Below are 17,141 nucleotides of genomic sequence, written 5' to 3'. Positions count from 1 at the left end.
ATGAGCTTGGAGGGACTCCCATTCACCAAATCTGGGAAAATATGGGTATCAAAATAAATAATGATAGAAAGAGACCAAAACCTACCAAACAAAATAGCAAGCCATGTGACACTGTTGATTTAAATAAATAAATGGCAAGAAGAGAAAGCTCTTTCTTACAGTAAAAATCCAACTAATAAATGTAGAAGGAAGAAAATTACCATTTGGCAACTATTTGAATAATAATTAAATCAGACACCATCAACCCTTAAAATCAATGGATTCTAAAACCAGTGGGTGAAAGTATGATAAAGAATGGAATATTTATGATGTCAATATCCTTCCCAATATCCTTATTAATAAAAAGGAGAAAACGAGTAGCTTCATACTAAAGAAGCCTGGCAAGCTCCATTTTAACCAAATGACCAAAGTGAGTATCTCCTTAGTAATGATGTGAGAGAAACAGGGCACCATTTCTCTGATAGTCCTGTCAAGAACGCACAGTATTAAGTGTCATCCTGAGGAGGCATTCGACAGATGCTATGTTTATGCAGAGGGACATTCTACAACATATTTGACCTTCCAAAGTCCTAAAAGTCAGAGGAAAGCAAAGGAACTCTTCCAGACTGAAAGAGACAAGAGGGGTGTGGCAACCAAATACAACACATGATGCCGGACTGAATCCTGGACCCACAGCAGACATTGTTGGACAAATGACAACAACTCGAAGGGTGTCTGAGAATCAGATGGCAGGAATGTATCAGTGTTAGTTTCCTAATTTGGAAGCTTATATTGTAATCACATAGGAGAATGCTACTGTTTAAGGGAAATAAACACTGAAGTATTCAGGGGTGGTGGGGCATCATGTTAGCAATCTACTTTCAAATGCTTCTGAAATTAAAAAGTTCTTTGTACTACACCCTCAGATTTTCTATAAAACTGAAATTATTTCAAAAGAACAAAAAAAGATATGATACCAGATCCTATATGTATGTTATAATTACAACTATTCACAAAAGAATATAAATAGGGTAATAAAGTTATTAACAGCAAGCACGGTGTTAAGTTTTTGCATTTAAAAGGTACTTTTTTAACTTAAAAAAAAAACCTTTAAAGTCAGATTTCCATAACAGCAGTAACTTTTAAGACAACTACATATATGTTTAATTCAACAAGACAACTGGAATTATAAAGAAGTCCTCCAGCAAAACAGAAAACAGCATAATGAAGCAAACAGTCTTCATCTTTTTTATAACTAATCAGCAATTAATTCTAAGATGCACAAGGGCCCCCATTACCTAGCCAACTTGTTCTAGAGCAATGACATACACAAAGAACTCTGAAAACCAAAAACCAAATACCTTGATTTAGGTGTGTGGCCTCCATGATCTGAACACCATTCACAGAGCACTGAGACCCACTCAGGGGTATCAGAGTCACCGTTCCCCCAACATTTTCAAAGATGCAGTGCTCACTCTCCAAGTCGAGGCCATGAAGAACTAAGTTGGAAAAACATAAAAGATGATATTTTCTTTGTTATCTAGTACAATGATTCCCAACCTTTATGTATTTTTCCATAATGGAATACTCTACCCCTTCCATGTAAATAAATATTGTGAGGTGAACATTTATGTTCATTGCGAAAAGTGAACTTCAAGAGTTCATGGCATCAACTGATAGAACTGAAGGTATTCTCTGAATATTACCTCAAAGGGTCTGGACATCACCTGTGTAAGGAAATAAGTTCTCGCATGCTAACTTATCTCATCTTTAGAGAGAAAATAGTTGAGCAATTTGTCTTCATTGAATACCACTGTATCACTCAGATGTTGAATAAATTTCCCCCACCAGCCACCCAAAGGTCACAGTAAAACAGAAGCAACAAAAGAACTCCGTGGGTCAAGGACTTATTATAACCTAAACAGTTACAGATACTAACCTCCAGGAGCAGAAACCAAAGGTGACCTTGGCCTGGCATGGATCTTGGGAGGCCCAAGGAAGTCTCCAGAAGCTGTACTGAGATGCACACTGCCACAGCCTTTGCCAAATCTGAGAGCACAAGACCTCCACTGACCTCTCAGAGTATGTGGCTGCTAAAGTGTACCTAAACTTGTAGGACTATCCTGAGTTATTCTTGCTTGGTGAGTGGCCAGGCACAGATATGAATGCCTATCAAATAAACCTACAAGATTTTAGGCACTGTTCTTAGCCAGTTTCTCAAAGGCACAAATCCAATAGCTCCCGCGGCGCCCCACAGAGCTGTACTACTGAACTTTTCTGTGCACAGAAAACATGTGTTCTGACCACTCATCATCGTTTACAGCAACCCTAAAGATCAAACACACAACTTAACAATCCAAAGAAGAGGCCTGACACCTAGTTCTACTCAAGACCAGCTGAAGCTGAGGACTTCTAGGACCTGGTTTTGCAACAAATAGTACAACACGTAGAACTACACTAGCTTTGGCTTGAAGAATAGCTTATACTTGGCAGGAGAGCAAGTCCATCACCAACAATTCTAGAAACAGCTGATAGGACAGAATTCTTCCCCTGCCAATGCCCACCTTGTCACACACACACATACACCACCCACCACCACCACAGTGGTCCCTAAGTTACGCTTTCAAAGCCTAGCAAGACCTCACCCTGCTCCAAGGTTGAATCACAGGTCATCTGTGTGCCTCAGCAAAGACTTTTGGGAAACCCAGAAGTCACACCTCCACATGTGTGCATGTGTGTATTCCACCTCTCCGTCATCACTATACAGCTAAGTGTCTACATCCTTCCCATTAAAGCGTCTGATAGCCTTTATCTGTGTCTGTTGGCATTTTTCCATCACTATCCCACTGCAATTTAAATTACCCTTGAAAGTTGTGACAGAATACAGAATGTATATAGGATGGGGCGGGGGGATTCATAGTTCTACTTAATTCACTAAATTAATTGTTCTGTGTCACTTGTTTGAATTGAGTTCAAAATTATAGAAATGCACATACTGATCAATACTGTATTTGAGAAAGAGGGTTTTTTTTTTTTCTAATCACTTTAGTGTCATTCAAAAGAAAATTCTTTATCAAATGATTTTTAAAAATCACTGGGAAGAGGAAATTATAAAGATTCTCACCAATATCTTGTTCTGTTGAAGCATCTTCTCTACCAACATATGTCTGGCCTTCCTAGGAAGAAAAGTAAGACGTATTAGTAAGAACATGAGGAATGGTCTCTTTCTCTATTTTTCATTTGAACCCAAGCAAGCTGGCCAACGGGCTGAGCAGTGAGTGTCCTGGGCAGGCCACAGCCTCCGTGCAGGGAGGGTTCACTGAGTCTCTGAGACCATGTCCCACACTGTCCGGGAAAGGGCCACACAACTCCTGAGGCTTAAGGCACAATCATGGGTTGGCTCCTATTGGGGCATGCATCAACGTCTGTCCATGCTGGTAACCCCACTGATGATGTTCCTGATCCTTTCTGGCAAGCTTCCCCTCTAGGGGCCAGGGGTTCTTCGTGTCTAAAGACATACTTTATGGGAGTCTGCAAAGCACAAATGCAGTACCATTCTCATTTTAAGTCATGGATCAGAGAGAGGATACGAAGTCAAGGTTACAGAGGCAACCACTGATACTACTGTGGTTAATTCTGTTTTCTTGACACGAATAGCCTGTTTGGGACCAGGACCAATAACATAGGCAGGAGACATGCTTTATAATTAGCCCAAGGGACCAGAAAACGACATGTAGCAAATCCCAGTTCCAGGTGGTTGTAACTTTCCTTCCTTGGTCTGTCTGCTTTTTTGTTCCTTACCTCCCTCTCACTGATTCTACAAAGCGGAAGGCAAAGTGAATGGGTCTTCATTTAGCTTTAGAACTCCATAAAAATGGGAACTTCTAATTCTACGGAATACCAGTGAACTGATGAAAATTCCCAAAGGGCTCAAAGATTTGTAGTGTATTCCCTAATGTAATAGCTGTGTTCACAGACTCAGAGTATTAAATAAACCTTGCTAGTGTCTGAAGCGGAAACTGAACACAAAATTGTATGTTCCACTTAAGCAGTTTCTACCTTCAAGTGATATAATATGATTCCAGTACTCAGAAGGTCATCATCAATGCCAATCAAATGGGGCAGTTCAGAATCCAAAACAACTCCGATCCCTTCTTTCCTAAGGGCTAAAGTTTGTTCCTGAAATTAGGAGGGAAAGAAAAGGAAAAGGTTACTCAGAGGAAAGAGAACTTCTTACTAGGTGTTCTTTTGAGTGTTAAAATGAGCACAATTTTATTTCTCATCAAAAAAGCTGCAAGAAAAATGGAAAACCTTCATGTTGGAATCCTGGCATATGGCAGGCAAAGTGAACTTGAAACATAAAAACTCAACATAAAATGAAATAAACTTATGGCCTGATGAATACAACTTCTTCGAAGCCAAGCTCAAACCTTACCTTCCTTAGGAAAGGTCCTAGGACCACCTGACTACAAAGTAATCTTTCTGCCTCTTCAGAATCTTTATCTCATTTAATGTCTAGAGGTCTCCTGATTTGCTGGCTCTTCTCACCAGTTCCTATGGTCAAACTGTGAATGTTCCCCAGAGCAACTCTTTCCTGTGTATTAGTGACCCCTGTACCAGAAGTACCTACACCTCTGTCTCCTACAGCAACTTCTACCTACCAGGTCATTCCCACCTACATACCAGTGGGCACAGATCTCCTACCATCAACCCCTGCCACAACCACCCCCCTTGGCCCTGCATCTCCTCCAGCTACCACCAGTTTCTCTGTGCCTCTTTGGAAAAAATCATCTCCAAAGACTTCCCTACGCTAGTGGTTTCTCCAATTCCTCCCCTCCTGCTCTCTCCTGCACCCATCCATGCAGGCTTTCATTCTTGGGACTAGAGTACCCACCATCACTCTCTTGATGACAACATCCTGTCTCTGGACTTCACCTGCAATCCATATACTGATGACTTGAATCTAAATTTCTATAGACAGTCCTCTCCCTTGACCCCACACTCATGCATACACACGCTCGTTTACCTCAGTGTATTCTGTGGGGATACCAAAGAAGCAGCTCAAAGCAAATACATCGAAAAACCAACCCTTGACTTCCCCTGCCTCCCAAACCTGCACACCATACCATCTGAGTGAATGCCAACCTTCCTTCTAGTTGTTCAGACCAAAAATCATGGCTATACTTTGCTCCTTTCTTTCTCTAATTCCTACATGCTTAGTGTTGACTCTCCCTTCAGAATATGCCCCCAATCTGACAACATCGAACCACCTGCACCACATTCCTCCTGAGCCCCAACTACCATCATCTTTCACCTGGAAACCCACAATAATCGAGGCTACCACCCATGGCGCCCTGCTGTGGCACGTGCTCTACTCAGCAGCCACAGGCATGTGAGGGCAGGCTGCTCCTCTGCTCAAATCCTTTCCATGGCCTCCTATTTCCCAGAGATGAAAGCCCAAGTCCTTGTAAGCCTCTACAAAGCTCTACATGATCTCAATCCTTGCTAACCTCCTGTTATCATCTCCCCCTCTTGCTCACTCCTGTGTAGGAGTCCAGAGGCTCCTAGCTATTGCTCAAACTTGTCAAGGTTGTGACAATCAAAAGGTCTCCAGATACTGGCAAATGTACCCTGGGGAAAAAAATCACCCCTAGTTGAGAAGAATTACCACACACACACACGCATAACTCAGCCCTCAATTCCTCAGGTCTCCACTCAAAAGTCACCTTCCCTATCACCCATACAAAATAGTAATCACCAAACTCCTTTATCCTGATTCATTTCCCTCCTTAGCAATTACCACTATATGACGTTATATATAAGCTTATTACTTTGTCCAGATTAGAATGTAACCCAGTGCTTGATTTCATGTCTGACACATAGTAACTGCTCAATATTTGTCAAATGAATGAAATGAGTGGGCAGATACTTGAAGCTCACACTTGACCTTAGCCAAAAGGCCAAGAAGCGATGATACTTGCAGTTCAGAGAAATGCAGGAAGGAGGGTCAATAGCACTGGTAAGGCAAGGGACCATGGGCCTTTGTCTTAACATCAGGCCCATCTGTACCATGACAAAAGAGCTCTAAAATCAGGCTTCTAGACAAGTCTGAGATAAATTCCAAAAACTGAAGGCCTTGAGGTTGGGCTGTGCTGAGTTCAGACTGAGTCAGATCCAAGAGCACAACCTTATGCTCTGTGATTTTAGGTATGATGTGAGCAACAGGGAAGCAAGTTCCAGGCTACTAAAAAGGCTCGGGGTAGAAACACTCCCAGCAAATCTTCTCCCCACCCCAACCCCTATAATGGACACAGTGATCAGGGCACAGCTCTAGACCCCTAATGTGAGAACTGCCTGAAACACAATCAGTATGCCTTACATTCCCGGAATGAATCAATGTATTCTGTGTCATTTAAATATTAAAACAATGCTATCCTCTAGGTGAAGGACTCAGAACTTCACAACCTTGCAGACAAGGGAGCTCCTAAGAGGTTCAGGGAAGGGCAGCAGAAAGAGAGAAGTCCCTCCAGGCCTTCATCTCTGCAGACATTTGAGTCTCAAACACACACCGCAGAGCTACAGTCATGCAAGAGGGTGACGGAATGAAATGCCAAAAAATAAAAACAAAAAAAATAAAAATCACCACTTGCAAGAAAGCAATTTAACAACCATTAAATAGATACACAGAGAAAATGACCAATGCATAACTTAGATTCAAGAAAAGGAAATGAAGCATGTCATTGTTCTTCAATTACTCCTCTTATCAGCCGTGCTCCCATTCCAGGGTTCAGAACCTCAGGCTTCCAGGTCGGAGACTTCAGTAATCCTCAGTAATCCTGATTTACTATAACAAGGCCCTCGCAAATCTTAGCCTAATGAGTACTCTAAATAAACCAGCCTCTACTCCTACCTCTCAGGTCTTGGGAAAATTTGTGCTTTTCCTCCTGCCTGTAGAATTCAAGCAGAAGTGGACAGTATGTGCTTTTTTTTTTTTCTAAGATATATATTAGAGTGGAGAATTTAATCACACGGTTCCATTTCATAAAACAGTGTCTTCACTGGAAGGTCTGGTAGCTCTGAACTGTGACAGCACTGCACACATGGTACATAGAGCCACCTGCCAAAGAATGTTCCAGGCCTCTAGGTCCATGTGAAAAGGACAGTGACTGTTCTTGTAAGTCCAGAGACATATGTATTCTCTTTCTGCATAAAAGTGGACAATAACCCAAGAAAAAGGCAATATTTTAAATTCTTTTTTTTTTTTTTTTAAGATTTTATTTATTTTTTTGACAGAGAGAGACACAGCGAGAGAGGGAACACAAGCAGGGGGAGCGGGAGAGGGAGAAGCAGGCTTCCCGCCAAGCAGGGAGCCCAATGCGGGGCTCGATCCCAGGACCCTGGGATCATGACCTGAGCCGAAGGCAGACGCTTAACGACTGAGCCACCCAGGCACCCCTATTTTAAATTCTAATAGCTCCCACTCAAACGAGAAAAATTGTTTTGGACTACATCCCAGTTTAGTTTCATATTCTTTTTTTTTTTAAAGCACTGAAAAACACTTTTTTTTTTCCTTCCTTGAAATAAGTCTCATAGACTTTGAAAATCATTTGAAATTCATAACTTCGGAGCCACTGGGTCAAAAGCATTACTTGTCCCCAACCGTACCCTCCCCACACACACCAGCATGTTCTCACACACACTTCCATATGCTGAATGGGTAAAACCTGAATTAAGAGAAAGTTGTCCAGGATTGGGAGTGGGGGCAGATGAATTTATGATTAATGCTGCTCTAAAGCTCTATGACATTCAAGCTGCATTCACTACATGGTATTATAAAAGTGTCACCTCATAAAACTAAAAACAAGGGTTTAAATCATTGCTCAAGTGAAAAAGTAATTTCAGACAAAAATATCTATCACATATAAAATATTTATTGAGTGGCATCTACTGTTATACATAATTTATGAAACACCTCTTTGATAAGATGGAATATTTAACAGCAGAGCTGGCCATCCCTCCCCCAACTCTAGGTACACTGGATCCCAAAGAAAGTGGTAAAATTTATATATAGCTGCACATATTTTATATTGAAACAAGCTTTTGGCAATCAATATCTGTATAAAAAGGAAACTATAGCCTGACTAAAAGTGTCAAAACACAGCACCAGCTTATTTTAAACATTACGTTCATGACATTTGTAAATAATATGTTCAATATGTTTTTCTTCAGTCTCTGAACCTAAAACATGTGTCCAGTGCTGAGACGCTCACTGTATCACTTCTGGCACATTCCAGTGGTTCAGGTGAGTTGTAGGCAGGGCTGCCCAGATTCCAGGGGAGAAGACCACACAAGGGATTGGTTCACTGGGAGCACTCCATGTAAGCACCATACTTGTTTATCAGATCGAGCAGAGATTCTACATCTTTTAATCACAACCATATCCTCAGTATCTAGCACTTTCTGACAAAAGTCAACAGCTTTCCTGAATAAATGAATAACTGAAAAACAATACAAAAACTTATCAACAACAAAAACCAATTTTTCCCTTTTGAGAAGCCTACCTGAGAGCTGGATCTTACTTGGGAAATACTGGGAAAACTGGTAATGGATTTGCCCCACCTAAATGAAGAGCTTCCCAAGAGTAGAAACTGTGTTTCCTCATACTGACTGTGTTATGTGAGGTGAACACAGTTGTACTGGGCAAACAGTAGTCACTCAGTAAATGTGGATTATCTGGCATGGTATGGAGGAAGTGACTTTAAGCAGAATGCTTTTTTTTGATAGTCAAAAATTAATGTCAGAATCTTTTTGTGGAAATGTAGTCTATGGAGAATTATGTGTTTCACTAACTAGTGGAATTCTGTAGAGTTGCCTCATGTATAAAATGCACTTAATGTCTGCCAACTTGACTACAACACGTAGCAGAAGACGAGAGGGAATGGCGAGGTCTCCCTAGAGCACATGCCCACTGTGGGTGTGAAGAGGGAGGGAGGAAGTAGGGCAGACAAGAAGACTTTTATAAAAAGTAAAATGATCCTCTGGCAAAGCTACTTTTTCATTTAAAAAAAAAACTGCATGTGATTTTATGTGAATTTAATAAAAGGAAAAGGAACTGAAAAGCATTTGTTGAATTTCAACCAAATGTTCCTTCACTACAAGAGATATTTCCTAAAAATATCCTAAGTTAAAACGTCATAAAGCATTTTTAGAGGTTCGACAGCACTGCGTATATGTATCTTTTGCATGTGTTTTGATTTTAAGCACTGCTAGTCGAGTTTGTACATGTTTAGAAATATCTGCCTCCTGCCCTCACACCTGAATGACATCTCAGCTCTTGTCAATTTGGGCCACAGTGAGGTCATACTTCTTTTGCCTCAGAATGCTGGAGACATGGCTCCACTATCTTCAGAAACTGAATGATGCTCTAAGAACACAGCAAGTTAGACTGACTTTTAATCCATGGCAGACAATCTGGTTTTCTGCCCAGAGGGTCTGAAGAACTTTTCCTTTATCTCTGAAATTCAATAGCATAATGAAGATAGATCTCAGTATTGAACCTCTGTACTCCAATTTTCTTGGAATCTGATACTAACCTGCAGACCCAGTTCTTTTGTTTACTTTTTCATTTCAGGAAAATTGCCTTGTTTTCTACTGCATTTTGTTTCATTTGCTGACTGTCTACTTCAGGGATACCAATTATCCTTATATTACACTGTCTTTGTCTTCTTTATCTTTTAGCTTCTGAGTACTTAATATTTTGATTATTTCATTTGTGTTCACTGAGATTATTAAGCCTTTACTCTCTTAGTAATTTGATTTCAATGGCATCTATTCTTTCCCTTGGTATTTCTAATTTCATTTATTAATCCTGAACTGGATGTTGTTTTGGACCTCAAAATCTTTCTCTAGGTCTGCAATCTCCCTTTTTCCCCCCCTTACCTCATTCTGCTTTTATTATTATCTTGTTTTATTTATTGACTTCACATTTCTCACTAACTTGTTCCACAGAATGAAACAATTGTAAAGAATTCCCTTCTATGCCTTGAGGTTTGTTTTCATCTAGATCTGGACCTTTGTCTTTTGCATGCCATATTCCTTTTTTTTCTTTATTTTTGTCTGTCTGTCCATCTGTCTACCCATCCCTCACTACAATCATGTTTATATAATTACCCTACTTTTTTCTTACATCTTGTGTATACTTAGGTATCCAGAAAATCTGTATGCTCTAACACATGATGGGCAACTCCTCGACTCTCGTCCTGCCATCCCTGTGATCTTGTGAAGTTCAAAGACTAAGTAGTCTGCATTCTATCCACTTTTCTCTAGCCAGATGTAATGACAGACAGCCACATCTCAACCGAAGCACCCTAAAGGCTCTGTTTGAATGCCAGGGCTCTGCCCTCTCTCAACAAAGGCATGAAATATCCTCTACTGAGTTCCTTCCTCCTGCTTGAGAAGAGATTCCACTCCTATAGGGAAGACTACTCTCAGACTCATTGTTTCACCAGGCCTTCACTTAACAGAGAGAATCAGCTCTGCTCTTCACATCCTCCCAGTTGCCACCATCAGCCACTTCTATGGTCCCTCAAACAAGAACAGGAAAATCAGTTTCTGTCTCCCCAGGTTGGAGGGTTCCAGGGAGGGTTTTCAGAGCCCTCACTGATTCAGCTTCTGATGTGCAGGCTTAGGAACACACTCTGTCACAGTCTTTCCTTTTCCTTGGCAGCCAGCTCATGGCTCTGTCATCTGCTTCCTATTAGTGAGTCTTGGCGGTATTTCTGCCACAGCATGGGATGCTTGCTTTGCTTCATATTACCTCATATCTTTGAAACTGTGATGTCATCTCCAAATGCCTCTTTAAAGACTAGGATTTTGGCAGGCTACAAAAAGGAAGAAAATAGGGGTACTCCAGGTTTGGGGGGCTTCTTGAGTAAGGACACAGAAGCAGAAAAACATGGGTATCTACACAAGGGACCCCTGGAAATCCAGTTTAACAGCTAAACCTGGAAAAAATGGACTGGAAAGCCAGGCAGATGGGTTATTATTTGATTCAAAAACTGGGAAGCCGTTGAGAATTTTGAAAATAGGAACTGGTTGATACTTCAGAAGATTAATCTGGCAAGGATGTGCAGGAAGACAGAAAAAAGGGAAGCGGGACTAGAAAGGAAGGGACAGCTTGGGTGACACTGTAGAGGCAGACGCACTCCATGACAATCAGTTTAGATGGACTGACCTTAAGACATCCTTCTCAACTCTTCTACGGATTCTTCTTAATGAGAAATAAGGAAACTGGAGAGTTTGCAAGAGCTGCAAAAATCTGATAAATATCCCAAAGATTTTTATTGCCAGGAAAAAAAAAAATCCTGACATTTACTAGTAAGACTCTGCAGACAGCTCAGCAAGCGGATACTGGTGACTTTAGTTAAAAATCACTCACCAATTTGACTGGCAAGTATTCACAATTTACATTTCTGGTATAATGTAAAAATGATAAACAGTCATTGGCAACACAAACTAATGAGCTCTGAAATCCTGGAAGTACACCACAAGCTGACATTCACCCAGAAGCTACTATTTCTTATACATTCTTCCACACATAGAAAGAAATCTGTCCATCTAACAGAGAAAGGAAACAGTTGCCAGGATTACCAGGAAATCAATGAATTTGTACTTGTCAACTGCCTCAACTATCATACTGTCTTCCTTCACACTTTGATCATGCAGCCTGAGTAAGCTCTGCTAAAAAGGGGAAAGAATCTTCACATTCCTCCAGGAAATAACTTTTTACTTTTGTTGTGTTCCCAGAGAGCATGTGAGAAAAAAGTGAATAAAAATAATATTTGCTGGCTAATAGCATGTTCTATGACCCTAACAAAGCTATTGGTAACATGTAATCCTTCTTGTGAGAGCTCTACTAATTATGGTCTTTGAATCAAAATCTGATTTACACACACACAAGTGCATGGGAAAGAACAGTCTGTAGAAGTTAATGAAGGACTGGAAATCTACCATACCTGAAAAGGTACGGCAGATACCACAGACTAGAATCAAAGCAGCACTGGCAATCAGCCTTAATCAGAATGAAGCTCCAGGAAGGAGGAGGTTCAGGTGGGAAGGCAGAATTAGGAATCTATGGCTTGAAAAAGAAACGAAGAATCAAGTGGGTCAAGCTAGAAACCACCCTTGGTCCTTCTCTTTGCCTCAAATCCCCTAGCTAGACCATCATTGGTCCATCAGCTCTACCTGCACAACAAAGTCTGAATCATCCACAATTTTCCATCTCCACAGCTACTACTGATCTGGTCTGACTACCACCATATCCTACCTGAAGTCTCTGACGTCCTTCTGTTTCCTCTCTTGCCACCCTACAATCTATTCTGCATATGACAGCCAGAGCCACCTTTTCAAAACTGCAAGAAGTCATGTGTAAAACCCTACAATGGTTTCCCATGCATTTAGAATAAAATGACCCCCACATCTCACTTCATCTGGGCCCTATGCACCTGTCCAATCACATCCCTCTCCACTCCCCACTTAACTTCCAATACTCCAGCCATAATGGCCTCCTCATTCCCACTGCAGGGCCTCTAAACCTGCTGTTCCCTCTGCCTGGGAAGTTCTCCCCCAACATCTTTGTGGCTTGCCCCCTTCTTGTCAATCAGCTCTTATCACACATGCTGCCTGCTCGCTCAAAAGCAAGACACCAGTGAGTGAGGTGGAGAAGGTCCCCACTCAGATAAAGCTTAAGTCCTACTCAACCCCATTCCCCTACTCCAGGCACATATTTTATCACTCTACCCAGCTTACTATTTTCAGAGCACTCAAGGCTCCCAAAATTACATTTATTGTGCGTCTTCCCCTCCAGAAAGCAACAGTGGGTCTAGGACAAGTCAGGCTTAGAGAAAGAGAGATCAGGATGGGGTCCGTGAGAGCCAAACTATTTAAGAGTATCATGATCTCTGATCCTGGAGCTGAGACTGTCTTTCATCAGTCCTTTTTTTATGCTCCTTGCTAGGCAAAAGAAGCTCTTCATCAAAAGAATACTTAAAAATGGCCAGAAAAAAAAAAAAAAAAAAAACAGTACATAGTCAACATTCTGAAAACCACTGATCTAGCATATTAAGCCTTTGGTTTTCTCATATGTCAAATGGGGATAATAATCCTCATAAAATTGTCTTTAAAATTCGATGAAATAATATATAAAAATATGCCAAAAAAAAAAAAGGCCAGAATAAGTCAAGCTTATAAGGGAATCTTGCTTAAATGTGAAGGTCTGAGTCTAAAAAACTATCATCATAAATGATTTAAGAAGTGTGCAACACATCTCTACCAAACATCATGATGTTGACAGCAAACTGGCATCTATTACATCATAAAAGTTAAGGTAGGAATGTAGAAGCCTTGCTTCTTACAGGACTTTGAAACAGTAGTACCTATAGTCAAAAGAAACACATTTAGAACAGATGGTGAACAGTCCCAGACTCACCAGGGCAGAAATGGGAAGAGAAGAATCTAGCCACTACCTACCCAATGGTGTTAACAAACCTATACTTTCTGTCATTACTGGCATTCGGCCCCTAACAGTAAATGGAATTAATATTGTGCTTTTAATGAACAGAAGCTCTTGGGGCAGTTCAATTTCCACTACACTTCCCACTGCAGAAAACATTCTTTATTTAAATGCCAAACAGCTAACTCCTGGCAGGCAGTTCAGAGACGATGCTGTGTAGATCTTTCTGATGAAATAGTCCTCTGCTGGCTGAGCAAATCACCCAGATGTTGGTATTTAAATTATGCAAAATACATAATACCAATTAAAGAAATTACATGTGAAAATATGCAAGAGCAAATTTCCCCACATTAATACTTAACTAGACTTTTTAAGTAGAGCAGGATCTTGTGATCACAAGTACTTTAGTATATTTGACCTAAATGTAAGCCCAAAATACTCAGAAGGGTTCACTAGATAGTTCTACAAGGGCATTTCCTATAACACAAACTTGAACACAGGTAAGTGAAAGGGTCACTTTAAATGGCATGGTGTAACCTAGAAAGCTTCACTCTGACATCTGCCTTAAGCTTTGGTCTTGGAAAGCTGGCTTATGCTTGTTTCTTACCCACAGAAAATGTCACGCTCATACCCACCTCCCAGCCTTTGCTCAGTAATGTCTGCTCGGGAAAGCCTTGCAGTCCCTTCCTCTATCTGACTCTTACCCATCTCTCCCCTCACCCTGGGACACATTTACGGCCTACTCAGATCCACAGTGGACCCTTCCCCTGCACTGACCACAGTTAACTAGCCTAATCACACAGATCTCTGTTAAATACAGACCAGTGACATTAGCATCTGCATCTCATTGTTTCTCCTGCTAGACTAGCAGATCACCGAAGGAGTTTTTAAAAAAGTACCACACCTAAAAAATAAATAAAAAAAAAAAAAGTACCACACCTGAGCCCTATACTGGTCCCTTTAAATGAGCATCTCAGGCGCAGGGCCCAAGCATGGGTATTTTTTTAAGCTCCTGGGTATTTCATATCCAGGATTATGCCATAATTTTCTATATTCCCCCATATGGCTGACACCCCTGCTCTGGTTGCACTTTGAGGATTTATCAAGTGCTATAGTTTATCAACCTGTAACCCCCACCGTCCAGTTAGCTGCTTCTGCAAATTATTCAACTAATATTTAATGAACTGCTACTTGCCAGGTACTAGTATATGCTGGAAATAAATGAGTAAAACAGACAGATGTTAGCCATACCTCTATTTTGTTGTCTCTAGATCTGGAGCTATATCAATGTTATATCTAAAGATATATCTATTATAGAAACATATAGTAGCTACATCTATGTATAAATCTATTAATCTTTAAACAGACTTATCTCCACTTATCAGTATTACAGATAGTAGCATTACCATTAACATCCATATCTTTGCTACCTTCCACTAGCATAAATAATTAGTATTATCCAAAAAATGCAAACAAAAACCCTGAAATTCATAACTAGCATGTCTGTTTAACCCCAAAATTTCAAGGTCTTGGTACATGGACAGAGTTATTCCAAGTAATATTTACTCCAATAAAATTCTTGCCCATGGGCGCCTGGGTGGCTCAGTTGGTTAAGCGACTGCCTTCGGCTCAGGTCATGATCCTGGAGTCCCGGGATCGAGTCCCGCATCGGGCTCCCTGCTCAGTGGGGAGGCTGCTTCTCCCTCTGACCTTCCTCCTTCTCATGCTCTCTGTCTCTCATTCTCTCTCTCTCAAATAAATAAATAAAATCTTTAAAAAAATAAAAAAATAATAAATAAATAAAATTCTTGCCCATGAGGAATTTGCACAGACTATCAGAGTTGTAGCAAAATTCAACTCCACTGGCCCAAACTGGACAGTGACAGGCTGGCGTGTTTAGTCAGGTATTCCATGTCCTTCCTCCAGAGTTCCATTTAATAACTCAGCACAGCATGCAGGTAAATGGCATGCAGTGCCACAGAAAACTGACGTGCCTCTGTATCAACATCATGAGTAACAGAGGTTGCCTTCTCCCTGTGGGCAATGTACAGTAGTCACCCCCCCATCCACGGGGAATACATTCCAAGACCCCCATGGGTGCCTGAAATCGCAGGTAGTACTGAACCCTATGTATACTGTGTTTTTCCCTATACACCTGTAACTGTGATAAAGTTTAATTTATGAAATAGGCACGGTAAGAGTTAACAAAAATAAACCAGAACAATTATAACAACATACTGTAGTACAAGTTATACAAATGGGGTCTTTCTCAAAATCTCTTATTGTACTGCACTCACACTTCTTCTTGTGATGATATGAGGTGATAAAATGCCTACGTGATGAGATGATGTGAGGTAAGTGATGTAAGGTTAGGCTGCTAATGATCTTCTGACAATACATCTGAAGAAGGACCATCTGCTTCTGGATCACAGTGGATGGTGAGTAACAGAAACTGTGAGAAGTGGAAGTGCGGATAACAGGGACTACTGTAACGAATTATTTTGACATCATTTCTTCAAGGGAGCCAGTATCATCAGATACACTTCACCAAGGCAAAAGCCAGAGTCACGGTGATTCCTGCCTGACCCAGCACAAAGTTATCCTGCAGACTAGTGTCTGGAATGGCCCAGAACCAGGAAGGAAAACTCACCAATGTCACAGAGGAAGGGCGCATTCAGAGCTTCCTGGCTGAACTCCAGAACACCTCTGTGCAGCAGCTGCTGCTACCAACCCCCACCCAGGTTTAGAGATTTAAAAACAAAACAAAACAAAAAAACCACTGAACCCTGAGATTGCATCATTTGCTGAAACTGTAGCTAAACTCAGAACAGAGGTTCTTCAAAATGTAGGCCGTCATACCGCTTCACACTGTCCTCCAGAGCCTGCACAGAAAACCTCACGCCTTCCCATGTTTTACACTGGCACTTGTGACTGTTCACTTCTGCAGTGCTAATCATTTAAGTAATCTCAGTTATGTCTTCCAAGTCTATAGTAAATGAATAAAAAAGAAAAAGATGCCTCACATCTCAACAGGCTCGGAGGTATCACTATATAATGGCCATGTTTAAAACAAAATGAAGCTTTAAATCACACCACAAGAAGTTAAACCTAGTCTCAGCTGATTTAATATGGAAAAGCATGTGGCATATATTAGAAAAAAATATAATTCTATCACAGTGTGATTCATGCTAATGGTAATCCGAAAAAAACTCCACTAGAATACATGGAAAATGACCTCTATTTCTGTTTAAAATGTGTGTGTCTCTCTATATATAGGACTCATGTGTGTCTGTATGTGTCTGTTAGTCATCTTGGCCTGCTGTAACAAAATACCAAAGACTGAGTAGCTTAAACTTCAGAAATTTATTTCTGAGAAGTCCATAATCAAGGTCCCAGCAAAGCAGGTTTTATTCTGAGGCCTCTGGCTCTTGGCTTGTAGGAGGCCACCATCTCCCTGTGGTGCTTCCATGGCTTTTCCTTTGAGTATGCAAGCAATGGTGGAAAGAGATTTCTCTTTCATCCTCTTATTGTAAGGCCACCAGTCCTCCTGGATTAGGACCCCAACTTTATGACCTTAATTACCCTCTAAAGGCCCTATTTCCAAATATAGTTGCATTGGGGATTAGGACTTCAATATACAGATTTTGGAAGG

At 40.9% G+C, this 17,141-nt stretch overlaps 1 protein-coding gene across 6 annotated transcripts in view; it reads right to left on the bottom strand.

The window, feature by feature from the left end:
* Window positions 1-17,141, bottom strand: part of KIF16B (kinesin family member 16B) — a 296,531-nt gene that overhangs the window by 156,045 nt on the left and 123,345 nt on the right. For all 6 annotated transcript variants that reach the window (XM_045885380.2, XM_064572797.1, XM_054510002.2 and 3 more), the window contains 3 exons: window positions 4,039-4,158; window positions 3,104-3,155; window positions 1,341-1,478 (listed from right to left, as the gene is read on the bottom strand). In XM_045885380.2, the coding sequence (XP_045741336.1) occupies window positions 1,341-1,478; window positions 3,104-3,155; window positions 4,039-4,158 (310 nt within the window). The remainder of the gene's footprint in view (window positions 1-1,340; window positions 1,479-3,103; window positions 3,156-4,038; window positions 4,159-17,141) is intronic.

Source organism: Mirounga angustirostris, unplaced genomic scaffold, assembly GCF_029215605.1.
Source record: "Mirounga angustirostris isolate CCGP_5_RB_7025 unplaced genomic scaffold, mMirAng1.0.hap1 SCAF_10, whole genome shotgun sequence".
NCBI classification, from domain to species: Eukaryota; Metazoa; Chordata; class Mammalia; order Carnivora; family Phocidae; genus Mirounga; species Mirounga angustirostris.
This window is presented reverse-complemented; position numbering and strand designations above follow the sequence as displayed.